This window comes from Helicoverpa armigera, chromosome 25 (assembly GCF_030705265.1).
Source record: "Helicoverpa armigera isolate CAAS_96S chromosome 25, ASM3070526v1, whole genome shotgun sequence".
In the NCBI taxonomy this organism is placed as follows: domain Eukaryota; kingdom Metazoa; phylum Arthropoda; class Insecta; order Lepidoptera; family Noctuidae; genus Helicoverpa; species Helicoverpa armigera.
The window spans coordinates 7,728,861-7,756,409 of NC_087144.1; the positions used below are offsets into that span (position 1 = coordinate 7,728,861).

The 27,549-nt window shown below is 35.5% G+C and overlaps 1 protein-coding gene across 1 annotated transcript; it reads right to left on the reverse strand.

The window, feature by feature from the left end:
* Positions 1–19: 19 nt before the first annotated feature.
* LOC110381162 (snake venom 5'-nucleotidase) lies at positions 20–27,393 on the reverse strand. Its single transcript, XM_064041429.1, has 15 exons — positions 27,238–27,393; positions 15,956–16,076; positions 15,420–15,527; positions 14,635–14,721; positions 13,964–14,130; positions 11,335–11,433; positions 10,831–10,953; positions 10,127–10,292; positions 9,366–9,544; positions 8,914–9,069; positions 7,927–8,106; positions 7,263–7,387; positions 6,640–6,747; positions 6,099–6,195; positions 20–5,059 (listed from the first exon to the last, which is right to left on the reverse strand). The coding sequence occupies exons 1-15, from the start codon at positions 27,391–27,393 to the stop codon at positions 4,976–4,978; spliced, it is 1,956 nt and encodes a 651-aa protein (XP_063897499.1). The 3' UTR covers positions 20–4,975.
* Positions 27,394–27,549: the final 156 nt, after the last annotated feature.

Genomic DNA, 27,549 nt, shown 5'->3' on the forward strand with positions numbered 1-27,549 from the left:
TGTTAAAGAAAACACCAAAAATATTCACACTAACTTTAATAATAATAGACAAATCAAAAAACAATAACAATAGCAACTTAATTCATAAATATATCACAATATTCGTACGCTAGCGAAGATTCACTGAAATCACTGGCAATGGCGTGCTAATTATGCCTTAAATACGAAACTTTTGGCGGATATCATATTTTACATAAATTTGAAATGATAGTATAGGATATCAATAGATTCAGTTTACCGCATTTGAAGCGTCAACTTTTCAATACTCTTGTAATTTTATTTAAAGAGTAAAATAATGGCATGTTTTGCATAATTCTTGCGACAATATTTAGGTATCCATGTTGAAAATGGGTCCTTGAACATGTCGCGGTAAGGAAGTATATTTCTTAATATGTTTCATATTCATACAAATGGTTTTCTTTTTAAAATCCACAATTGTAGATAGGGACATCAAGTGCCAACAGTGCCACTAAATGTCACTCAGTGTTTTATCGTGCTGTCACTAAAAAGTACCAAAATGGTACTTTCGACTAATCTAAAGAGTTGCAGAAAAACTATACTTTGCAAAAGTTTTTTTTCGTGTGTATTTGAACTCAACTATCATTTTGTATGTGATTTAATAATCAACTATGATTCCCGCCAAAACATTCGAAACTAATAGTGCTCTAGCACTAATAAAATGGAGTGCGTGTCTTTATAGCTAATATTCTAGTTTATATTGATCACAACACTTATTATTTAATAATTATTCATATGTTACTTCCTAGACGATACAATTTTAAAATATATCCATTTCTTACGATTCATAAAAATAATATCAGCTTTTTGTGTTAAAATTAACTATAGTTTAAATATGTCAAAATTAACTTAAATTATGATAATGGTAGTTAGAATTAAAATTAAATGGTTGCACCCATAAAATCACAACGATATGAAAAATAATATAAAAGTAGGTACAATCACGTGCAATAATATGCTATGCATTATGCATAATCTTAGCAAGATTCAACAGCGATTTCCCCTATGTATTGATTAAAGTTCAACGTTTTCTCTAGCATAATATTCTCAAAGCCATAATTTTACAAAAGAGGTTTCGTTTCAAGTACTAAGTATAAACCAGCTTATTCGAAGACATCTGTTTTAAAATTACTAAGCGAATACGTATTATTGCACGCAACTGTACATGTGTGGCTTTGAAAAAATCAGAATTACAATACGCAACAATTATAATAAATTATGTAATATGAACATTATTTTTGATCAAGCGTCAAAAGCAATCTTATTGCTCAATAAATAAGGCATGTTATTTATCTATAATCAGATCACTAAGCATGTCTTTTTGTAACAATATTTTTAAAATTAATTAATTTTTTAATTCAACCTATATTAATAATTAAATAAAAAAAACATGCGAATATACAAAAAACATAATTAGTAAACACAAAAATCCTAAAAAATAAACTGTTTTAAAAATATTAACAAAACTATGCTTTTTAAAATCACAAAATTATTATTTTTTTCACATTTTCATGGACATCAAAAGTGCCAACAGTGCCACTAAATGTCACTCTGTGTTTTATCGTGCTGTCACTAAAAAGTACCAAAATGGTACTTTTCGACTAATCTAATGAATTGCAGAAAAACTATACTTTGCAAAGGCACTCACATAAGTTAGTGTTCCAAATACTAGAAAATAAAATTGCTACTTATCATACGAATATTGTACTGTATATTAATACTGTATTTGTGGGTGTGTAAAATATATGTGTTTGTGTAAAGTATTTTTCAGATATCGACACAGAATGTGTGCGTGTCTTATCAAATCTTAAGCTTTTATTATTTTGGAAATTCAAGATTGGCGAAAAATATTTACTTTTCTTCTTCTCTGGTATATTTCTCACCAAGCTTTCTAGCGGCTCGGAATGGTAGTGCTTTGAAGTTGATTGCGAGCCGCCATTAAGTTTGGTGACAGAACTAAATGAGATTTCTGTGAAACGGGCTTTTAGACTGGAGACTGATATTGTAAATTATGCTCTAACATAAATACTGAAGTTCCATTTTCACTTTGGTAGCTAATTTCTTGAGTATTCAATATAAATAACAAACTAAATTGCTAAATCTATTCGATCACACCACAACTATCGTTTTCTTAATTTCTATTAATTTGTTGATTATTTCATGTGTTTATTATGTACAGAAAGTTCATTACAAAATCCCACGTCCAAATACCTTTTCTCAGTAGCATACTGCCATTAATAATTGGTTTTTGGGGGGAAAAATAATTCACACTTTATAAAGTAGTTGAAAATTGCTTGTTTCACAAAAATCTAGCTGTAGCCAAAATTCTTGTTTTGCAATCTTTTAGAGTTGAACTTTCTGTACTTATAGTTTTATAGTTTATTAGTTGGTGTCATATTATAAAATACATAGTAATTAATACCTAGCACAGCAGTAAAGGCAGTTGTAGCGGTGTTTGTGATAGTTAAGTTTTATATATTTTACATAAATGGGTACTGTGAGTGTAAATATGGAAATCATTGTATATTTACGGTATGAATTTCTTTTTATTTCATACTATGAGTTATTTCAAATGTCTCGAAATGATAGTATCTCTCTCAGTTTTATGTAGCAGTTATTGTAGATTATAGATATAGTTTTTTCAGATATATTTTGGGTATCAGTGTCAATATTAATGTTTGATATAAGACTGTTCATTATTATGTATGTTATTATGCTGCAGTACTAAGCTATCTAGCTGGTTATCAACGCTTATATCTTAATTACATTACTTCGCCTTAAAACTATTTAGCGCAGAGAAAAATGTTGCGCAAACTTTGCGCAATTTTTCGTTAAAAGCGCAAAGTTCAAAAATTCGATTACTTATATTGAACATAATAACTATTTTTTATTCTCCAAAAAATACTATTAACGATTTCGTAAATAATATTGTTTTTTTTGTTAATAATAATAATTAATTATTTGTGTATGGAAGTTTTGAGACAAAATACTTGTATTTTGATTTTTATGATATGTGTGGTTTTGGCAAATAAGGACGATTATATCTTTTAAGATAAAAGTGACAAGATCTCGTTTTTTAATAGAGGTTTCCTTAAAATAATGAAGAAAGAAATTAATTAAGCTAATACCCTCATTAATTTGCATACATTTAGATAATGTCACTTTTATCTTTAGTCCACTTGCAAGCTATGTAAAATTCGTATATCTACTTGCTAAAAACTCTTAAATAGCAATCGGACAGCGGGCTTACAAGCCCAGAAGACTATCCAATTATAATGATGAGGATGAAATATACACAATAGAGTACCGGTTTCCGAAAGTTTATCAAAATATATCAAGTACTCGTTTATCTACCTTAGTTAAACACCAATTTGATATTTTAACAGACTTTCAGAAACAGGGTATTAGTTACATTATAGTATTTAACGGAAGACTAGGCCTATCTAGAGTGGAGACACTTTGCGCAATCGAAAAATCGTATGAATTTTCTGATGAGGTAATTTCTGAAATATGTGATAATTTTTACAATTGTAAAATATTGTCTGAGAGTCAAGGTTTCAATTTAGTGAGTTTTATTGCTGTGATCTGTGAAATAGGTTTTTTCTTTAATTTTCTGTACGTCCCCACTCTTTACACTATGAAAGCCTAAAAGCGTTTAATACTAGATACTTCAAAATAAATTATAGACTACTATAGTGTTGGGAGAAAGATAAATTACTAGTAGAAGACCGGCTGTTTGTTTATGTATGTTTTGATATACATGTAGTTAGCGAAGACTCATTTGTCGCTTTTTATATTATAAAGTTTTTGGCTGATTCTGGTTTCAAAAAGACCTGAAATATTTTATATTTTAGTTGATTGAATTGGTTTTAAGAGAGTTTTCCAACACTATAGCAGTCTATATCACATAGATTGGAATACTATGCATGAGGTAGATATCTATTCCGAGCTAACACGATCTTTGAGTATAATTGAACGCAAATATAGACGGATTTATATTGTAGATGGCGCCACTGTTTGCTACGACACATTTCATTTGTATGAAAAATAACATAAAAGTAATATTTGAAAGATGTCCTTCGTTTTTAGAATGCCACATTCACGAATATATTTTTTGATTCTTTCTGCAGCATTACACTTCTTTGCATTTCGCAGTCGGTTAAAAGCAACAGTAACGCCAATTTGTTTTAACTACGACATGATAAATAATTAAGACTATGCGATTTTAAAATTCGTTTACAAAAACATCGATAATTTCATAAGGATTGAAGGCGACGGTTGAGTTAACATCATAAGATAATACTTTTCTTATTTTTCTCTCGATTCAAGCTCGTTTTTTTCTATCAATGCGGTTTATGACAAGTTCGATTCTCACATAATGCAATAAATTGAAAGTCTTATTCAGGCACAAATTGAAGTCGTTTTAGGAGACATTTTAGTAGACAAAGCTACTCCTTTTTGAAAATAATAATGCTTAATTTATATTATTTTACAATATTGGTGTTGTGATTTCTAGTTTGTACCTGTCAAATTATTTTTGATTTATTTTTTACAAGCCTCACCGTTAGGTCGCCTTCGTTATCATTTAAATACTAAAAGTATTACATTTTAATTACAAACGTTATTAAAACACAATACTTACAATATTTTCCATCAATTTACATAAAAAATAATAGCACAATAAATTACTATTAAAACAGCACACCAGGTACTCGCAAACACAATTTATCCAAGTGGTACTTTTTGGTACCACTAAAAAAAATCCACTTGGTGTTAAAAAAATACACTGGTACATTTTTCACGTAAAATCACAATAAATTCCTACCTTAATGTCTTTGTGAACTGAAAATTTTCTTTCTCCTGTTTGGTACTTTTTAGCCGTGTGGTACTTTTTAGTGTCAGGTGGCTACTGGAAGTGTTTGTACCACACGAAACAGCCGTACAGGGAGGGTAGTTCTTAGGGGGATCCTTCGTCGTCCACCTCCCGAATGACGGTGTCCGACTCCCAGCGAGTACGCTCGGCTATCAAGGCTTGGAGCTCCTAGGAAAATATAAATATTAAGTTAGTTTTTTTTGGTATTAATTTTTTGGGTAGTGTTAAACCGCGAGATATGAATACCTTTGTATGAATGTGGAATGGACCTTAAAAACAAAATTGAAAAACATACAGTTTTCTGGTTGAAAGTTAAAAACTCCAGTAGGGCCCAAAAGTTCACTGACAAAATAAATGTTAGTTTTCTTAAAACAACTGTTTGATATGATTTTTTATTTGCAAGAAAATTGACGTTGTTGTGAACTTGGGCCTAAATAAATTCATTCTTTCGAAGTATTTAATATTTACAGTTGATGATTAAAAGACATGAAACGATAAATGCCAGTGACATTTTTAATAGTCTTTCCACACCTTACAGAATTATGTTCCTTGCCCCATGGTTTATTCCATAAATAATGAAATTAAGGATAGTTTAAGTTGATGAATTTATAAATACCAATATATACCCTCATGCTTGTATTTTACAATGATTTTTATAATTTAGAAGTGATGTCGAAGTAATTTTGAGTTGTGAAACATATAGATAGGTAGTTATATATAGTGATAGTTTGAACATATCCCAGCAACCATTTTTAATGCAAATACTTACAAAACATTTTTCTAACAGTTTGTATATCATGTAGATTCTATGTTCCAACCGAAGTTTATTTTTAATCTGTTTTTCCATTTACTATTATTCCGTCACTATCCTAAATGATAAATAAAAAAAATATGTTTTAGAAAAAAAAGGAAAAAAAAACTATTTTGAACTTAGTACTCATTTTGTTACCAAATAGTTAAAAATAGATTTTTGAAAGTCCCATAATTTGGCAGAGTGGTCACAGTAAAAATAAATAGTGGTTTTTTTTTGGTTACTTTCTGATCAATCCCCAGACATATTTTATTTGTATTGACGATATATTTTACATATTCCACATACAAAATATATTAAAAAAAAAAAACATTAGAAAATATAAAATACTATCCCACCAGCATTATTAGTATAATCGATATTATTATAACTTAAATTGATAAACTATGTATTTACCTCTGGTTTATTGAGTACAATAATTCTGTTTTCGAGTTTAGGCGCTAGTTCACATGACTGTTGTTCAAGATCATCCAGCGATGCTCGACGGGTTAACCTGAAATTTTAATAAAATCTTTATTTATCTAATTAAAAAAAAAATTGGCTACATGCGTTACTTAAGAAATAATTTAAATCCATAATTTGTAATAATAAATTCAAGTAATGTTTATTTTTAATTGAAATTATTTCCCCTAAGACTATCAACTGATCATGATCTTTATTTTAATAGAACTGCTATTGTTTGAAAGTCAGTTTAAAATATATCAGGATCACAATAAAGAAGGTGATAAAAAATAAATAAAACGTGCAGACGGCATAAGTAATATATGTTTTTTAAAACGTCTGCACTTTTTATGTATTTATATGTGTCGATAAAATTAAGCATAGATTCTCTGTATTGTATTCACCGTATCTTTTAATGGTTGATTCTAAACTTTTTATAATATTATGACTTTAATAAATACCAGTAAACCTATGTGTATATTCTTACTTATTATACCTGTGATGTCCATGCGAGGTAGGTTCTACTGCGGCAGATGAAGCACGGCGGAGCGGCGGCGGACCGTCCAGCTCTACACTGCCGTCTAGCATTTTAACTAGACTGTGCCTGTAAGCACATTAAAATAGGAAATTTTAAAGATAAAGAAAGTTAAAGTTTTAAAGTTATAATCCTTTAGTAAAATAAACTCTCTTTTGGCGTCAATTGTTTTAAATAACATTATGCTGTAATGACCTCGTCGTTTGGCCTTGATGAGAATTTTGCCGAAGAGAAAGACTTGGTAAAGTTTAGAAATCTGTCCTTCGACTTATTTATTTATTTGTATTGATGAGAAACATGAATTGACATACAAATATATACGAAGGAGAAAGCGTGAGCGGCCCGTTTAACGGTCATGCCACATTATACCGGCACGGCAACGTGCTGTTGCGGTGCTGGTATAATGTGCCGGCAGCAGCACGGCGTCGCCTCGAATTTAGACTACGGCTAGCTGCCAGCGCGCTAACTACGCGTTGTCCGCAAGGTGCAAGCTCGCAGTCCGCGCGCTTTATATCTCGGCTGATCTTTAATAAGAACAGTCGCCTCGGCCGACAATCAGCCAGCACATTATTATTACTAGTTACCTCCTGCTAAGAGTAACGAGTGACTGTCGATGCTTGCTGGGCCGCGCTCGGCCGGTGCGGACGTTGATGGCGGCGAAGTGGTTCTGGATCGCCATGCCGATCTCGGGGCACATGTCTTCTGGGATCTAGAAGGTAATTTAATTATTAAGTCGTTAATTTAGACGGACAAACATTTTGGCAGTCGTTACGGGTAGTCAGAATATAGTCGGACAATAAGTCTTACAAAGTGGTATCGTGTTGCCTAAGTAACTGGGTTAAAATCAGATTCATAGTCGCTCCTTGTAAAACACTGGTACTCAGCTTAGACTGACTCGGGTTAGACTGGAGGCCCCAACATAGTTGAAAAAAGGTGATCAAAGACAGATGATAAACTTTGAACAAACGAACAGACAAACGAGCAGCAGTCTTAATGACGTGGTCTCATTTTAGCCTCTGGGTACGACACGCAAAAAAATTAGGCTTTTAATTGGAAAAAATTGGATGTTCCCTGTACAAGTGTACATAAAATCCTTCCTTTGTCTCTATTTAGGTACACTATTACGTAAATGTGACAGACATTGATGTTTGAGCAAATCTTGAGCAAATTGGAATGTTTCAGCACATACATATCATTTAATTGCTTTTCTTTCTTGATTTCTTCTTTAATACATTTTAATATACTCACCAATATCTTACACTTAGGCAGCATATTAAACCCGTCGTTCCCACTATAGAGGTACTGCTTGATAGCGAGGCGGTACACCTGCTGCCGCTGCAGGTACTCGTCTCCTATCTTCACCACTTGTTCCGCTACTCTCTGACCTGCAGGCTTTGTGGGGTCGAAGGCGAATGAGACGCCGGCTACCTGGAAGGGTATAGGAGATAATGATGTAGTGTGATGTGTAAGTGTGAAGGTTGGTAAAGGGTAAGCGTTCGAGGGACTGTCTCATAATAAAATTGAATTTGTGGTAGTTTACACGGCAGAATTGATTTGGTTGAAAATTGTTGAGAAGGCAGTTTAAAACCATGAAAAGGAACAAGGTAAATATTTCATCATCATCATCATCATCAGCCTATCGCAGTCCACTGCTGGACATAGGCCTCTCCAAGTGCACGCCACTGAGATCGATTTTCGGCTAATTTTTACTTCCACCCTATTGTATGAAACCGTGGGCAAAAACGAAATTGAACTTAATTTCGGTGTTGATCCTCAATAAATTGTAGAAACATATTAATTTTACTTTCTGGGAAGCTACAGGCCCATCCAAAAAAATATATTCGGGCGAGTGTGACTTTAACAACTGACCAGTTACAACTCGCCCGTGGACCAGATATGACGTCGGCGAGATGGCGGGCCTTTCTAACTCACCTATTCGAACTTTTTAGTACAGCCATTGTTGAAAGGTTCCTCTAACCTACAGACAGACATGGGTTTCTAAGCAGTTTGTTGCACCACTTCTTCCCAGCAAAAACACATAGGAAGTGGTAAAACTGGGCGTTTTGGAGGCTGTCTTTTGTAAATTTGACGTTCAAAAAATTGCTGATTTTCAGCCTACTTTGAATAAATGACTTTTGATTTTGATTTGATTTTGTACTAGGGTAACTCTTTCAGACAATCCTGCAGCCCCGGCAGGTCTTGGCCCTGCTGAACCCCGCTGGGAACTTGACATACCTGAGGAAACCTCCCTTCAAGACTGGGGTACTTGCTGACAGCGTTCTCCAACACTTGTAGTATCACTTCGCCTGTCGCTTCTACCACCACTAGCGGGTCCCGCATCGGTATGATGGTGGATAGGTCTCGGAGAGTGAAATCTCCGGCAGCATGGACCTGAAAATAAAATTGTATCATCGTCATCAGTCTTTTGTATCGTCCCACTGCTGGGCTGCGGCCTGATCTCACACGGAGAAGGATTGAGCATTAATCACCACGCTTGCTCAATGCGGGTTGGTGATTACAGACTATATAGTCCAGGTTTCTTCGAGACTTTTTTATAAAAATAGTGTATTATTGTAAGGCCACAAAAAATTTAAAACTTGACTTATAATTTGGTCACCATTTTTGGTAGTAACATATCCCAAATAACCACCATGTTTTTAACGAGGGATATCCCACACCCACCTCACCTGATCAGATCTGAAGGTGCCAGAGTTGAGTACCACGAGGTCTGCGCCAGTAGCAGCCAGGAGGACATCACACACCCAGTTCCCGAGGTTGCACTCCTGTCTCCTGATGCAGGAGAACCGACCTTCTAGAGGAACGCAGATCTTGCCTAACACTTCGTCCATTTTGCCTTCGATCATTGCTGGAAATATAAGAAGACGAGTAAAGTTAAGAGCTTCAAATTTAATCGTTGATTTGTTAGAAAAACATAGTTTTTTACAAAGGTAAGATATTATTACTCTTAAGTCAGTAAGGTATTTTAATTTTAACCGACTCCAAAAAATTCGGTCTTAGTATGCATGAATGTATGTTTGTGCTAGATGGTCTCACGTATGGCTAAACCTAATTCGATGCGATTTCCAGCATAGTATCTGTCATACTTAGGAGTTTATTTTAGGAGTACTATTTATTTATCAATACCTCATGCACATTTTGTAAAATGGCGGACTTAACGATATAGGCGTTTTCTCTCAGTCTACCTTTGGTTGGTGGAGAAATAGCAATGGTAGGTGCAAAGTTTTGATATTAAGTTTAAAAATATCTATATTTATACGATATATGGATAACAACACATAAACACTGTATACATACATATTACATTTGCCAGGAGAGACAAAGGAATAAAAAAGACAAGAAAGAAATCGGCACCAGTCAAGCCACAAATCATAAATTCGCATTACGGCAGGATAATAATGATGATGATGAAATAAACAGCTACACTCACAAGAATACTTATCAGTTTTCTCCTTAAGCACCAGATCTTCGGCATAGGAGCTGTTGACCCCGACCTCAGTGATGTCGACCTGCACCCCCTCGTCGGCAAAGTTGATGCTGATCTTACTGAACTGACGGAAGTCCGTGCCGCTTTTTACTACGTATTTGTTGTTTATCTGTAATTAACATAAATTATATTAAAAAAAAAGACATAATAAAAGTTTTTACTGAAAAACTGAAACTCTTCTGTCACATAATTTTCTGATGGTACTATTTGCACTGGTTTTTCCCGCGGGTTCACCCGGGTCCCGTGGAATTTAGTTAGCATATCCAACTTTTTGAGACCGTTTATAATCACATAGTAAATTATTTCCTATGTAGTTGTATATGCATAAAAATTATCAATTAATAATTACTTTCCTTTCTTTAAAAAAAACTGGTAGCTGAATCCGGTTAGACTGGAAACCGACCCCAACTATGTTGGGAAAAGTCTCGGGAGATGATGACTAATTTCTTTCATGTCATCTTTATTTATTGTGTGTGCACAAACAATCGTAAATAAATAAATTGTATTAATGAAAATGACACGGGCATACATTTTATAAACTTACTAGCTAGTTGAAATATTACTACAAAAAAGTTAGACAGGTGTTTTACACGAGTTTAAAAGTATGGATAATTTCGCTTAAATAGGTACGTGACGCATTTACTTACATGCAAAACCTCATAGACGTGATCGTGGCCTCCCAGTATGAGGTCGATATCGTTGCAACCTTCTGCCAACTTAATGTCGTTCGGAGTCCGCATGTGCGTTAAAGCTATTACGTATTCACAACCCTGGAACATAATAACAAAATATTAATATTTATTATGTAAGAGAACATTTCAGGTACAATTTTATAGCTTTTATTATAATAGCAAAAAAAAAAAAAAAATTCGGAGTAAAAAAACAAATTTGGACCTATACCTACATGCTAGACTTTCAGAATACTGTAACTATAAGGACCCATGGATGGTACGGCAAGTAAAAAGAGAGCTTAATTGTATGACAATAAAGTTGAAATTTAAATGTTAAAGGTTTTTAGCAGACAGAAGAACTGATACCATTCAATTTTCGTATGTTTTAATTTCAACTTTATTTAACTCAGGTTAAGTTTTATTTTTGCAAAATGGCCAAAAATTTTACCAAATATGATTTAAAAAGCAAACTATACTCACTTCTTGTTTCAATTGCGAGGCTAGCTTGGTGCCAGCTTGCACAAAGTCTATGAACGTGACTTCTTCAGGGTTTATCGTTGCTAACGTCTCCAGCCATTCCTGAGAACAACACAAGAATTTATGAGGTTTTTCCATTTCTCTTATATGTTGTTGTTTTCACAATGAATACCGAGCGGTATGGTCAACGTAGTTTTAGGTGTTCGGGGGGGGTGATCAGCGGGCGACAAGCGCGGGAGCGCCACCGCCTGCATCACAAGGATCACCCCCTGTGCTCCGGCCATTCGAGAGGTCGGAGTGCCGCTGGGCCTTTTTAGTGGGTATACCGGGGAGCCCCACATACCCCTCTCCCGTCCCCCGACGGGAAGGGGATGCGTAATAGCATTTTCAGCCCAGCGACAACAAAAAAAAGGGGAGGGGTAGGAGATTCGTGCTTCGAGCCCAGCAATGTTCTTAATCACATCACGGCGTGAGATAAACGGGATACAACTTACATAGTTTTTCATCTAATAACGTTCTATTACTTATTAAAAATCCACGTCTGAAGCCGTGAAGTTGCATTGGGCTACAAGTGTTTATAACACTTCTAGGTAGAAATCATTACTTACCTTTTAGATTTAGTGCAGTCCGGTAGAAGCAAGATGGTTGGGCAACAGGCACGGTAAATAAATGTGGGTGATACTGCATAATATACACAGGGCAGTTTTTTTTTATCAGGTGACGGCTTACCTTATTTCAGAGAAACGGCTAGCCATTTTATCTTAATTTAAAAGAGTGATGGTTGGAAAAGACGTAAGTAGATAAATGTGGGTGACACTGCAAAACATACATACAGAAACTTTTTATCGACTGACACCTGGCCCACTGTTTAAGGAAATGGCTTAATAACCCTTCTAGGGTGAAATCATAACTTACCTTTTAGATTTAGTGTAGTCGGGTAAAAAGCATGATGATTGGGCAACAGCTTAGGTATGTATGTGGGTGACACCTGCATAAAATATTAACAGCAGGGTTTTTCATCATGACGGTTAACTTTCTATCAAGGAAATGACAAGCCACTTTAATCTTACCTGTTCAACAAGGCCAATAAAGCCGATCTTATGTCCGTTACACATGAGCGCGTGGGTGATCTTGCCGTCACCCAGCGGCCGCCCGGTCTAGTTGTCTATCACGTTAGACATTAGCCAAGGGAAGTTGCATTGAGCTACTAGGCCTGAGAGTACTTCTAGAGTGAAATCATAACTTACCTTTTGAGTGTAGTTGGGTAAAAATAAGATTTGGAAAAAGGGGCAGGGGGATAAAAGTGGGTGACAACGTATGAAACAATCTGTAGAAAACTATGGGTGACAACTCATAAAATATACAAAGCAGCTTATTCTAAGACAGAATGCCTACTTTCTTTTAAGGAAATGGCTAGCCACTTCATCTTACCTGTTCAACCAGGCCAATAAAGCCGATCTTATGCCCGTTACACATGAGCGCGTGGGTGATCTTGCCGTCACCCAGCGGCCGCCCGGTCTCGTTGTCTATCACGTTAGACATTAGCCACGGGAAGTTGCATTGGGCTACTAGGCCTGAGAGTACTTCTAGGCCAAAATCATAACTTACCTATTGAATTTACAGCAGTCGGGTAAAAAGTAGGATCATTGGAAAAAGGCTTAGGTAGATTAAAGTGGGTGACACTGCTTAAATATATACAGATTGCTCATTATTTATCAGGGAAATGGCTAGCCATATTAAGCTTACCTGTTCAACAAAGTCAAGAAAGAAGATCTTACGTTGCACTGGGCTACAAGTCTTAATAACATTTCCAAAGCGAAATCATAACTCATCTTTTGGTTTTACTTTTTTGTATGTATGTATTTATTTATTTATTATATTTTATGTTTTATTTATAGGTATATATTTTATGTTGTGTAGTTTTATCTGTCTTTTGTTTAATGTTGTGCACTTTTTAATTTTCTCTTCCCTATCGCATCTCTCTATCGCTCTAAGGTTTGCTGTTAGAGAACCCAGTTCTGGGTTAAGCTCGCCTTTGTACATGTCTTCTCTGTGTTGTGTGTATTTTTATATGTTTTTGTGTACAATAAAGAATAATAGTTTACTGCAGTTGGGTAAAAAGCAAGATGATTGGAATAATAATTGTGGGTGATAACGCATAATATATACACAGAATGTTCTCTGACTGTTAAGGAAATGGCTAGCCATTTAATCTCACCTGTTCAACCAGGCCAATAAAGCCGATCTTATGTCCGTTACACATGAGCGCGTGGGTGATCTTGCCGTCACCCAGCGGCCGCCCGGTCTCGTTGTCTATCACGTTAGACATTAGCCACGGGAACTTGCATTGGGCTACGAGGCTTGATAGAAATTCTAGGTAGAAATCATAACTTACCTTTTGGATTTAGTGCAGTCGGGTAAAAAGCAAGATGATTGGACAAAAGGTCATTTCTACAGTCCAAAATCATAACTCACCTTTATTATTTACAGCAGTCGGGTAAAAAGTGTGATGATTTGACAAAGGGTTAAGTCGATAAATGAGGGTGACACTTCATAATATACACACAAAAGCTTTTTTATCAGATGACAGCTGACCATCTATCATGGAAATGCCTAGCCATATTAATGTTACCTGTTCAACCAGGCCAATAAAGCCGATCTTATGTCCGTTACACATGAGCGCGTGGGTGATCTTGCCGTCACCCAGCGGCCGCCCGGTCTCGTTGTCTATCACGTTAGACATTAGCCACGGGAAGTTGCATTGGGCTACTAGGCCTGAGAGGACTTCTAGGCCAAAATCTGGAAAAAGGATTTTTTTTATTAGTCATTTTAAACGTTTCAATCAAGGGTAAATTTTTGACAAGATATTATAAATTCAGGAGCATAAAATATCGTTATTTAAGTAAAAATTATGGCACTCTTAATATGGCGGATCCACTGTGATAAAGATTAACCTTTTGTCGATGTATGTGTATGCCTACAAATCAAAATTAATACAAACGTTCCCCCGGTCACAGGATGGTGGGTGACAGTCATCCTATATGTCTACAAATCAAAGTTAATGCAAACGTTCTCACCAAGACCACGTTCTGGCCTTCGGGTTACATTTTACTTATATTAAAAATTAGGTACACATTACTTCCTTAAAATTACTGAATCCACAATATAATGCCAGAGGAAATAGAACTTTTTTATGATTTTAAAATGTAAATACATATTTTTTATGATCAAATTTTACAACTGCCACTCATATGTGTATCAAAATAAATACATGATACAGTTATGACAAGGACTTTCACTCACCAAAGTCGTGGTTCCCAAACACGGCACAATGCGTTCCGATTTCGTTGAGCACCGGCACCATTTGTTCGCCTTTTGTGAACGTGCTCACTGGAACAATGTAGAATTCATTAGTGAAGAGGTTCAGGTATTTTATATGTAGTGTTAATAGTAATGGATGTTGCTATTTTGATTGAGACATAAATATGTAGGATAAAAAAAAAGGATTAGAAAAATAGGTATAACGGACGAATTAATTTTTTTTTACCCAATTCTTCAAGGTGTCAATTTCTGTATTCAGGGTGACATTTGTAAACACCAAAATATTTTTATTGGAATAATTTTTGGAATAATTTTTCACTTTGTCTAGTTACAACCAATTCAGTAATTCACGCCATTCATGTAATAGAATCCTGTGAGCGATTCCCTTGTATGCTGTGTAGTATTGCATTTAATCATAATAAACTTAGTAACTTCGGCCTGTTTGAGTACATAAGTCTTATAATGTATTTTTTAATATTCCGGAACAGAGAGTGTGACTCTCCGTCCTCTCTGCATGTGGAGAAAAACATTAGGTAACTTCTTACATCTATACTAATATAATATTATAAAGCTGAAGAGTTTGTTTGTTTGAACGCGCTAATCTCAGGAACTAATGGTCCTATTTGAAAATTTATTTCAGTGTTGGATAGCCCATTTATCGAGGAAGGCTATAAGCTACTTTTTATCCCGGTACGGGAAGTAGTTCCCATAGGATGCGGTTGAAACCGCTGGCAGAAGCTAGTTTCAAATAAGTAACTATAACTTACACATGCTAGGCGAGAACACATCTCCACTGAACAGTACTAAAGGGTTCAGATGCTGGAGCGCCTTCACAGCTGTGCTGAACCTCAGTGCACCTCCCACTGGTTCTGTGGCTGTAAACGAAACACAAATAACGATTAATGTTTAGAATAAGGAGGAAGGTGTGGGCAGAGATAAAGGTACTCTAACTAAGGATATAGTTTTGGTAACAGTGGCAATCTCTTTGCCACTATTGCCAAAAATAGCCAAAAGTTTCTTTTGGAAAATCACTGGAGTCAGTGGCAGAATGTGTCGTAAATTTTCTAATTATTTTTTAACCATATCCAAAAAAGTAGAACATTTTCAATAGAAAAGCGGCTGTCTTGGATGTCTATCTGTTACATTTATTAACGACGACTTAAAACTTTCATTATATAATATTTTTACCCCTTATTTCTTATCCCCTCCCCATTCTTCATCAGATATTCTGCATTGCAATAAAAATGGTTCAAATAAGTAAAATCTGGCACAAAACTGTAAAATTGACATAAAACAAACTTACTAGTAGTAGGTTCGATGTTATAAACATCATTAAAGTGTATAATGACGACTTCGTCTCCCATTCCTCTGCCGGCCAACTGACTGACGGCGCGCCGGCCTACCTGACGTACTTCGAGAGAAGCCTGGAAGCACACCTTGTATGTTAGGAACGACTAGCTTAAAAGGTGTACAGTTCGCACCAAATAACTTTGCGTTTTTGAAGTTAGGGTGCGTCTACACGTGCATGTAGCTGGAGCAAGTTAACATGCGCAAGTGGCAGAACACGCGGGTGGGTATTTTGCTTTGGTACATGCGCGAGTCACTGGAGCCGCACGTTTTTCAAATGCATGTAACCTGCGCATGTGCCTCAACATGCGCAAGCTACTTGCACCGTGTAGATGCACCCTTAGCCATTTCAATTCTCAATTGCGCTGTATATACGTAGATCTCTTTCCTGTCGTGTCGGATTTTCGTCCCATCGGGCTATGAAAGTGAAGGAATAGAAAGTGCACGTGTGTCTGTGCAAATGCTTGTGCCCTATACATGTTCTGCGGAGTTGACTGATCTCCTTATGTGAGAACAGCCGCCGTGGCGGACAATCGGCTAGGACGTTTTCATTATTATATTCGTATGGAGCTTCTTGAGCTTTACTTGTCCGAAGTAGGCTACTATAAACTTCATGATAGTTAAATTAACAAAACACTATGAAACAATTGAGCATGCGCACAGAGAACCACTTCAAAAGACCAAAGTCATTTGGCGCGAACTAATACTTACACAGTTAATAAAATGTATAAGGATATATGTTTATGTAAAGCAGTGTAGAATGTAAGAAAAGTGTGACTAGCATGTTTATAGGTGGTCATTGTTTTCTATCTAAACTAAGCATGCAATTTACATAAGACTCCATAAATGCAAACTATATATAAATACATAAATCTATCTGTTCAAGATAAACTGAAAAACTACTGAACAGATTTTCATGCGGTTTTCACAATGGTTTATGAGGAAGACGTTAAGAGGACGAATTGGAATTTTTGGCGCCAAGGATGTCAATTTTTCTCAGTAAATACAAAACGGATCAAAATACAACTTGGTTACCTGAAAGTTCATGATATAAACCTTATTTTGTTAGTTGTAGAAACATGATTAGGTAACTTTTATAACAGAGAAAAATATATCAAACATACCTCTTTTTAAAAAGAGATTCACATATTATGGGCAAACGGGACCGATTAAAGCCTCTTAACTTTTTTAGTAGTTGAGTATATACATACTCTTTAAAATTGTAGTAGGATTTTTTATCAAATTATCATTTCTAAATAATAAAATTACAAAACCATTTTGTCGCTTACGACTTTTAGTTATAAGCTAGCGCGCGTATTGTTATCCTCGCCCCGCTCAGACGCTCCGACCCCTTTTGGCGCCTTAGATGCGCGTGCCGGTTATGGAATTATTGTTGACCACTTCCTCGTCTTAAAATGTAATTTGAACAACTTTTAAAAATATGTGCATCAAACTATCAAATCTCAGAGAAGCAAGTATATAACTAATGTAGTTTCTAGCAGATTCACCCACTTCATGAGGGAACTGTTCTACATATGTCAGCTAATATATGTATGTCCATCCGTTACGGCGTGCAAAGTAATAAATACACTCAAAACCGGCCAAGTGCGAGTCGGACTCGCGCACCGAGGGTTCCGTACAAATCCTGTATAGATAAAAAGTGAGTCTCGCGCCAACCGTTCAGAATCTGGAAATCGAGGGCAACTCTTGAATATTGTAGGCACGCATCGAGTCACTACTAATGGGATCTTTTATTTTTGACGGATTAATCACCTAACGAGCAACAGTTTCAGTTTTTTTTCGAAACTGCCTGACGAGTTGTAACTGTCGAATTGTAACAACGACTGCTAGAGAGTAGGATTCGGTGCTGCTGGCTTTACGTTTCTAGAGTCTTGACAAAAGTGTAATTCTGTCCCTTTCTTTGTTTTATAAAGTCGGCTTTATTTTATTTTGAGTCATTTTACAAACAAATCTACCTTCAAACATATAAAAAACAACAAGAAAACAAAAGCGAGAAAGAAATTAAAAAGATGTTAGGTGCATCGGTTTAGAAGTCGGTGTCTAGAGGATGCATCTACATATATTTATTTAATCACCGAGATCTAAACCGATGCATATAAATAGTTTTGTTGTTGTTTTTAGAAATTGTTTTTTTTTTTTGTAAAAAGTTTTTATTTTTAACTTTTGTGAAAAGTTCTCGTCAATACGAATAATATAAGCCCAAACACGACGTAACTAAAACATACCGTTGAGGAGTTCTCTCGACTTTCTCACGTCTCCATCATCAGGTAAGCTCTAAACCTTCACTGTTTGATAGTATCACCAGACATACGTCTGAGAATCAAGTTTTAATCCTATACATGCCTACAATTTCTGATAGTTGCCCTCGATTTCTCAGGATTTCCATCATCAGATCCTGACCTGATGACATTGGAAATAAACGGCGAGTATACTCTTTCAGTACAAAGAAATGATTTCTCAAATCCGTCAAACTTGGTCGTTTAAATTCCCCATTCAAATGAGGAAAATATTTGATGTTTACACCTGATTTTCTCTAGATTCCCATGGTTCACATTGATGCGACTAATGCCATAGTAAATCAGAGCCTTTATCATTATACTGTGCTATATATCGTTCGTATCCGCCGTGGGTATGGTTTCCATACTAAGGTGCCCAATGACCTTTGAATGATTTAAAATTTTTCACAGTTTAGAGGCAATTATATTTAAGAAGTGTTTGATATGAATTTCAACTTTAATATCTCTACGCGTTCATGTCGACGGGTAAAAGGCAAAAGGGGTCAAGCACCACAGATCAAATTGTTCAGGAGAGTAAAAAGAAAGTTTTAAAAAATAATATCTCTTTATTGCTTTATTGAATCACATCACAATCTTCAGAAAAGTTTACTTAAATACAATGTTCTTTAATAATTTCACATCAAAATAAGCCTGAGATCAATAGTTTCAAAGATAGATGTCGCTTGACCCCAGGTTTTTACCAGGTTTATCGCATTTGCGAGGGGGTCAAGCACCAATATTGAATGTTGGAATATTTAGATTTTGGCCTAAGCTCCATGTGTATAAAGTAGTAAAGTATTTTATTTTATTTGGCACAACAGATCATAGAACTAAGTCAGATTTTGGCTTAAGTTAAAAAATCTTAATTAACAGTATTATTTTATATTTGGCACAGCAGGTAGGTAATAGAACTATGGATTATGTATTAAATTAAAACAATACAAGGAACAAAACTGAGATAAAAAAAACAGCAGTTACCTAACTGATAGTACATACAACAGCATGTTATCACATTATTTGAGTAAATAAACCACAATAACTTGGTAAAAATTATGATTGTTTACATTTTTGCAAATTTTTAATGATTTCCTAAACGCGTGAACCAATTTACATGATTCAAAAACGGATAAAATGGTTTTATACAAAAATTGGTGTCAAAAAAAAGGTCTTGCCTTTTATTTGACACCAATATCGTTAAGATATCTCAATAAACACATTTTCAAGTTGCCCTCGTAATAAAATTATCCAACATCTACCTATGAAACGCGCACCTACTACCTATTATCAGTTCTTAAAAAAATCACGTTTTTTGTATAGGAGCCCCCCAGAATATTTATTTGATTCTAGTTTTCAGTATTTGTTGTTATAGCGGCAACAGAAATAGATCATTTGTGAAAATTTCAACTCTCTAACTATCACGGCTCATGAGATACAGCCTGGTGACAGACGGACGGACGGACGGACAGAGGAGCGAAAACATTAGAGTCCCGTTTTACCCTTTGGGTACGGAACCCTAAAAACTATCCTAAGAAACGTTAAATTTATTTTTATAAAATAAATAAAATGAGGATGAATTTACCGATGATAGTAGTGGAATCACGGCATCTTAAATTTCTTCGACCCCTCTATTGCTATCATTATAATCAAATACCTAACCTTCTTGGTACTAGCAAGTCTTTTTCGGCCTAAAACACTTCGCAATTTCACGTTTTCGGGAGTTGCAGACATGTTTTATATACAATTTTAATCTGTGTTAAAAACTGCGATCGCGTTTCAAACACGCGTGAACTCGCTTTCACGTACCTACACGAGACATATACCCATTTGCAAGGGCGCTGTCGCGCGTGCGGAGTGGATCAAATGCAACCTAATGAAAATAAAATTATTTAAGAAAGGGGCCAAGCGCCAATTTATGTTTAGTTGAAAATTTTTGCTATTGGTGTAAGCGACGTTATAATTATTAAACAAATAAAATAAAAATGGATACAAACGACATATTACTTCTAATATTGTTTTTAAAATTATGCCAAATGACAAGGCGATACAAAAACGTAAAGTTGGTGTCGCTTGAGCACTTTTGGTAAGTATCGATTTGGCACTTCAGTACAAATAATTCTTTGGTACAAGCGACTTTTTTTCATGCTAGGAAAACGATACTACGACCATTCGAAAGAGAAAAAATAGTGGAGTTGGGGTCAATAAAAAAGTTAAAATCGCAAAATGTGGCGCTTGACCCCTTTTGCCTTTTTACCGTCGATGTGAAAAAGGGTAGGTAGTAAGTTTATAATTATTAAAAAAATATTTTATATCATGTAAGCAAAAATAATATTTTAGTATTTTATGTAACTTCAAATTTATCATTTTCGCAATTTTTCCTTTATCTGTAGTATATAATGTTGCTTCGTGAAGAATTTCAAGATTCTGAGTTCACGGGAAGTACCTTGTAGGTTTTGATTCCCTAGCGTGTGACGGAAATTCGTCTAAGGTGTCGGTATAACTGCTGTATCTTTTGATCGCGTTAACTTAGAAGTTTGATTTTTTCACTGCCTAAAGGGACAATAGACTTAGGTATTTGGTATAAATCAATTAAATCAATATATCAATTTGATACCTTTATTCGTTCGTGAGAAATAAGGTAGTAAGTTTCATTTTATTAAAATGTTTTTTTTTTATATTACACAACTAAAAAAATGAGATTTTCGGAATTTTTCCTATATTTGCATTATATGACAATGCTTCATGCCAAATTTCAAGACTCTGAGTTTACGGGAAGTATCCTGTAGGTTTTGATTCCTTTGCGAGTGTCGAAAATTTGTTGAAAATATCGACATAATCGGCTGTATCGTTTGATTGGCTTGGCTTAGAAGTTTGATATTTTCACAGCTTAAAGGGACAACAGACCTGAGTATTCCATGTGAATTTCAGCTAGATACGTCCACGCGTTCTCGAGATAAAGGGTCTTGACAGACAGACAGACAGACAGACAGACAGACGGACAACAAAGTGATCCTATAAGGGTTCCGTTTTTTCCTTTTGAGGTACGGAACCCTAAAAACTTTCTCATTTACTGAACATATTAGGCCAAGTTTCACTGGTTACGGATTTTATCAGTTAGTTATCTGATAGTTAAAGCTATAAGCCAGGGCTGCTTATAATTTTTGCCAGATACCTACTGCTAACCGAGCCCTGTGAATGATGCCATTAGTATAGTACCGTTTGCAATAAAAAAATCTTCCAAAGAACATCCTGCGGGAGTTCCCACAGCAGTTGGCTTGAGGAAGTATCATAATAGGTAGGGTAGAAGGTTGAGGTCAAATCAATATGGCGACGGCAGGATCTGATTTATATGCGATGCAGAACAGTGGTCTAAATTTAGATTTGCACGTGAGTTTTTGAAGCCGGTTAAAAGTAGGCAAGGCCTATTTTGTAGGACTGACTTCCCAAAAAAAGATGAGGTTCGAAATTCGTCGGGATCTATTTTTATGTATGTTCACCGATTCCTTTTTTTGGTAATATTGATTTCCCCCAGGATGTGGATGAAACCGCGGGTAAAAGCTAGGACTACATAATTAAATGAAACCTGCTTAGGGCTAAAAGGCTGTATTTGATTCAATATTTGCATTAACACAGTATAGTGCAATTGCAGTGCAAAAGCCTCATAAACATAGAATGAGGAGTAAGCACGAGAAACCAGGCTATTTTCAGCATATTTACCTTTCTTCAATAACTTTGGTTCTATTCCAAATTAACTCTATACATATTATTATATATCAATCAGTCGATAATTTTAGCGCTTATCTCAGAATTAGGTACTGTGCCGATTTGGAAAAAATAAACTAATGGGAGAATTCCTGATGTTGTAAGTAAATACGAATGTGAGGTCATTTGTTACGCTTGAACGGCGGAATTGCTGAACTTCCATTGTTCCAACTATCACTAGACTACACAGTAATTCATTTAACACTTTCTGTGAATGAGTAAAAATCACATATATGCATCTATAGTATGTATCACATATATACATATATGCTCACTTATTACTTGTTTTCGACAATTTGCAAAAAAATATGTGAAAGACCACACGTCGATGTTACTAAACCTTTTAACGTCAATGATTTGTACAGTCAGCATGACAACTGGATAGATTAATTGATTGTTTGTGCCATTATTTAATGGATTAAATGACAAAATAACGATTAAATTACTACTTTTTAGGCTGACCGAATTGTTTTGCAATATTATGTAAATAAATGCAACATGGGTAAATTATTTTGGTAATTACTTCATGCAAGACTATATAAAATATGGACAAAATGTTTGTGGTGCATCTACTTTACTGTTGTGAACTTCTCCATGCAACGTGACATTGGTATATCTATGTCGATCTTAGAGCATTTTACCATCTGGATAACACTGTGATCAGAAAGGCATTAGTGAGTTACCTACTACTATTTGTTGCATTGCCAAGATATGTGCTCAACTGCTCTTGTTGCTCCGGTTGGTAAAATACTCTAAAAGGTCGATAAAAACACAATTATCATGCCTTACAATAATGAGCTAATCAATTTTAATAGCATCTGTGTCTACTGATGGACTGATGGTCCAGTGATTGTTTTTTTTTAGAAAATCATGAATTCTATCAGGTTTTAGTCGGTCTAATACTGGACTTGGTCTGGTCTATACTTGATCGCTTTTAACACAAAAAACGTTAAAAGAGAAAGAAGCATGTTATCATTTACACCGATTACTACTTCCAGAGTAGTGATAATACACAAGAACACTATATCTTTCCTCATAAAAAATATAATCGAATAGTTTCTGATTTACTTTACATAATAACAGGGTACTCTTATAAGTGTATAACATCATCAAATTGGATCATTGGACAGCTACTATAGGCAAAAAGCCGAAGATTGCCATGCTGCAAAAAACTACTAAATTAAATTAGCGTGACTATCGGGCCTTGGGAGTATTCTTGACGCTACATCATACGTGATTTTATTATGATTATGAGATACGAAGTATGTAGTTTAATGTAAAATGTCTTGAATTATCAGGATTACTCATATTTGAGATGTCAACCAGAAATCAGTTGTGTGTGTAAATGTACATGCAATTGGTTTTTATATGCGTAAGTATAGGTGCGCTTTGTAGTGGTGGAGTTGAAACAACGGATAGACAGTTGTTTTGCAGTTAAAGATTGGACGTAATTTATATGGAGCTTATGTCAAAATTAAATCTCATATCGCATATTAACCCATAGATAGGTTATAGAAATCCACTGCTATAGCAAGCAAATTAGCTCACCCGCTTTCGTGAGATGAGACATCAATTACGACTGGTAAATGTCCAGATTTCAGACAACGATAAGCAATATAAGTTCAGTCATCAACTTTTCTCATAGGTACTGAAATCTGGACTATGTTATAAGTGTCCAAAACACGGTGACTGGAATAAAGAACATCATATCTAGTCCTAGAAAAACCTTGAATCGAATAAAGAGAATACTGAACAAAGCCGAAACATAAAAATACGATGACAACATCAATGGGTATGCAAATAAAACGCAGGAAATACGAAATTATGGTCTAAACGACAGCTACGTGTGAACGACTATATTAAAAAGCATGTGGTAGGTACAATTCTAGCTGATTTAGGCTAAAACGTTGGCGTGGTTGTTTGTCTGTCTCTTTGCTTAATCTATAAAAAGGTACATTTTGGAGACCGCACATACCGCGGCTGCAAGATTTCGGCCGCAGCTGCACTACTGGTATGCGGGTTGTTCGAAAGAGTTACCACGGCCCTGGTACATAAAAGGCTTACGACGGAATATGACGGTTTTTAGTCAGTAAGAGTCTGACACTCCCTCACCGTAGCAGCGGGAGAGGTCATTTGATGATTTTTGACGTCGTTAAAAAAAGCTGCACTACTGGTTTGTATGTTATTTACATGAAACCGTATTGGATCGAAGCGGCAGCAGCACGTGCAGTCGCCCTCAGATATCGACCGATTTCGTGCATCGATGCAAGAGCAAAACGTACCTTTATTTGTAGTTTTATCATAATTAAGCTGTAATGTCAGATAATTAATCCATTTATCAATACTGTGGGTATTTTTCGAACCTTATAAAAAAAATACTGAAAAATATATTTTTGCAGATTTTACGTACGTACGAGTATACGAAGTCTCAATATTTTTAAATCGTCTATGTATTTTATTTCGTGTACAGCACGTTGCTACTAAAATAAGTCACCCACACAATCCTAAGATTTTTTCTCTAAAATTATTTATTTTTGGTAACGATGGCGTGGGTGGCAGTCACATCGACTGATCATGACTGCTCACTGGGCAATGTCTCTTATTATTAACGTTCCCAATATTTGATCTATCTTTTGTTTTTCTTACTAAAGATAGGAATTTGACATTACTAGGGGCTAATGTTAAAAGTCTTTCTATACTATGCGAACCACAGATGAATATGAGGATTATTCCCAAGTTAATCTACAAATTATTCCCAAGGTGATCAACGACAAAAATATTTAATAAAAATAGATACCAGTACCTAGTAAAGCGTTTTCCAATTCGGCATACAGACTCAAAAATGGAGAAGAATATTGGAACGGCTCGAAGGAATGTCCTTTAAGGATAATTTTCAACAGAAAAGTATCTCAAAATTACGTGATAATTTACAACAGAAAAGTATCTCATCATCATTACCTAATATGTACTTTCCCAGTTATCTAAGCTAAGGATCTAAAAAATATGGTTCTGCAGAAATCTGCAATTTCAATAAAGAGGCTACTAATAAAACTTTTTCCTGTAATTGGCTTTTTGAAATTATTCTAATCCAGAAAATCAATGTTAGGTATATATTTTACCTTAATGAGGGTAAATGAGGTGAAGAAATGATTCCGCAAGGGTAATGACATCGTATGTCTTGACTTTATTAAAAGGGAAAGGGTCGTTTTCATTTGGAGAAGGTAATAAGATGTAAGTCGCCTTTATTAAATTGTATGTACCTAGTCTTTAACTTACAAACAATAGTAAGAGATCTTTTTTGGCTTTGTTTTTCTGACGGGCAGTAGAAGCAGATAGGTCGCAATTTACAACTACGTTAATACGATTCTTTTGCCTCATCGTTTGCAAAAACTGACAAAAAAATATGGGTTTGTACCTTCCACCTGGCTCGTTGGTTTTGGTTGCTGATTTGCACACGAAAAGAAATATAAAATTGAAATGTTGTTTTAATTTTGTCAGATAATATAATAACCTCCTCCTTTTTGGAAAGTCGGTCGAAAATCTATCATCAATACTTTAAGAAATAAAACGTCAAAAGCCCACAAGAGTTTCTTCGCTAAGATTATAGGAAAAAAATATGAATGGTACGTAGGCGTAGAGTGGATATTTTCCGTGTTGTGAATTTCTGATGTCAAATCAATCATGTAGTTTGACATATCATAAAAAATAGTATGACAGACAAGTACCTACATTATTTACTAAGTAGCAACAACGTAATTAATTCGTATGATACCGTTTTTTATGTGGACAAAAACTACTATGGAATGAGTCAATTAAGCCTGTTTTTGTTGCGGTTTGAGACATGATTCATTAAACAACGATACGCGTGGGCTGTGTGATAAGTACAAATTGATTATTTGATATAAGTAGAAATCTGGGCTCGGCGTAAAGACTTTTACTGAATGGAATGCAGTTAAAGCCAATCTTAATGACGGTTCAGAACTTCGCTGCGCAGAATATCTTTATGTAAGAAGGTGCATGAGGTGTATGGGCCACGTAAGTGTTCCTGAGTTCGACAGTGAAGTTAGTAGCGAGCCGACAATAAGTTTGATGAGGACTATACGAGCACTTAAACTATATAGCTTCTATGCTTATTTAAAAACAAAACCAAAACGACGACTGGTTTATATTACACTTTTCTAAATTCATTTCTACTCGAAAAATGGTAGCGTCTACGAAATGGCATAACGGAAAAATTTTGCAATACAGGAGCTGAGACAAACTGTAACCACGCCAACGTAAAATCTGTAACGAACAACTTTACCGCTCTGAACTTAGGCATATATCAGGCACGAAATTTCAGGGCACTAGGGCTGTGAGACACTAAAACTCTTCACAGCATTAGAATTATGTACAGACGTCAGCAGGTCAACTTACCAGAATCTATCAAATGCCAATCGAACGTAGCCCTTCCACTATTGTGATAAGGTTGAAGATCTATTGAAGAAATTTGACAGATTGAGGCAGGTTTAAGTGCTGTCGTATGTACCTTTTCTTTCTTGAATGAAATTATTTATAGATTTTTTACAGAATTGGTAGACTGTTCTAAGTGAAAGCCAAGAATATTCATATGATAGTACTAGTATCAAAAAGTATGTATGTACAACGATATGTTTGTAGTTGACAGTGAGCCATTTTTATTGCTCGCCAGTTTTTTATTGCTTTTGTTAAATGGTGTGTCGTCAATTTACTGCTTCCAAACATGGTATGTGGTATTAACACTATTGTAGTTCGCATTTAGACCGTGTTATGTAATTATGGTTTGGTGTACCCTTTTTGAGGCCTCATAAAGATAATCTGCCATCATTTGCTTAGCCTTTCCCAACTGTTAGAGTCGGCTTCCAGTCTAACTGGATGCAGCTGAGTACCAGCGTTTTACAAGGAACGACGGCATATCCGTATTGACCTCTTCAAACCAGGCAACCCCTACATTTAGACTGGTTGTCAGACTTATTGGTTCCTGACTACCCAGCCCAGTAACAACTGCCAAATGTTCAAATGACATGCCGGGGCCTACTGTACATAGAGCTTTCCGAAACACGGACGATCTCCATCCAAGCTTTAACTTAGCACAGTCAACCAAAATCCACCTCTATTCACAACATAGAACCCAAATTCAGAACGGCAAAGTCCAAAACCGTGCCTGTTTCAGCCATCCGACGACAGAACGGACGCCGTCCGTCACTTCTCCAGGCACATCCACACTCGTAGACTCTATGAGAGAACTCCAGCGAGACCGCAGAGCCGCTTGCGCCGCGAACGACGCCATACCGCGCACTGAACGCACTAGTACAATCATTTTGGGGGTTAAAACTAGTAGATTGGGGATTTTAACACATTCTACTACTCATCGTAGGGTTAAATATTTGGATAGTAACACTGTATTTTACATTTTGTAGAACTGTTTCTTTGGTTGCACTTAAGTCATGGTGTATTCATTGTAGGGTTAAAACAT

Coding starts and splice junctions, on each gene's coding strand:
- LOC110381162 (XM_064041429.1), bottom strand. CDS start 27,393: ATGATTGTACTAGTGCGTTCAGTGCGCGGTATGGCGTCGTTCGCGGCG. Junction 16,077..27,237: donor TCGTCGGATGGCTGAAACAG/GCACGGTTTTGG, acceptor GTGTGCTTCCAG/GCTTCTCTCGAAGTACGTCA. Junction 14,131..14,634: donor GTTTGGGAACCACGACTTTG/GTGAGTGAAAGT, acceptor TCCTTTTTCCAG/ATTTTGGCCTAGAAGTCCTC.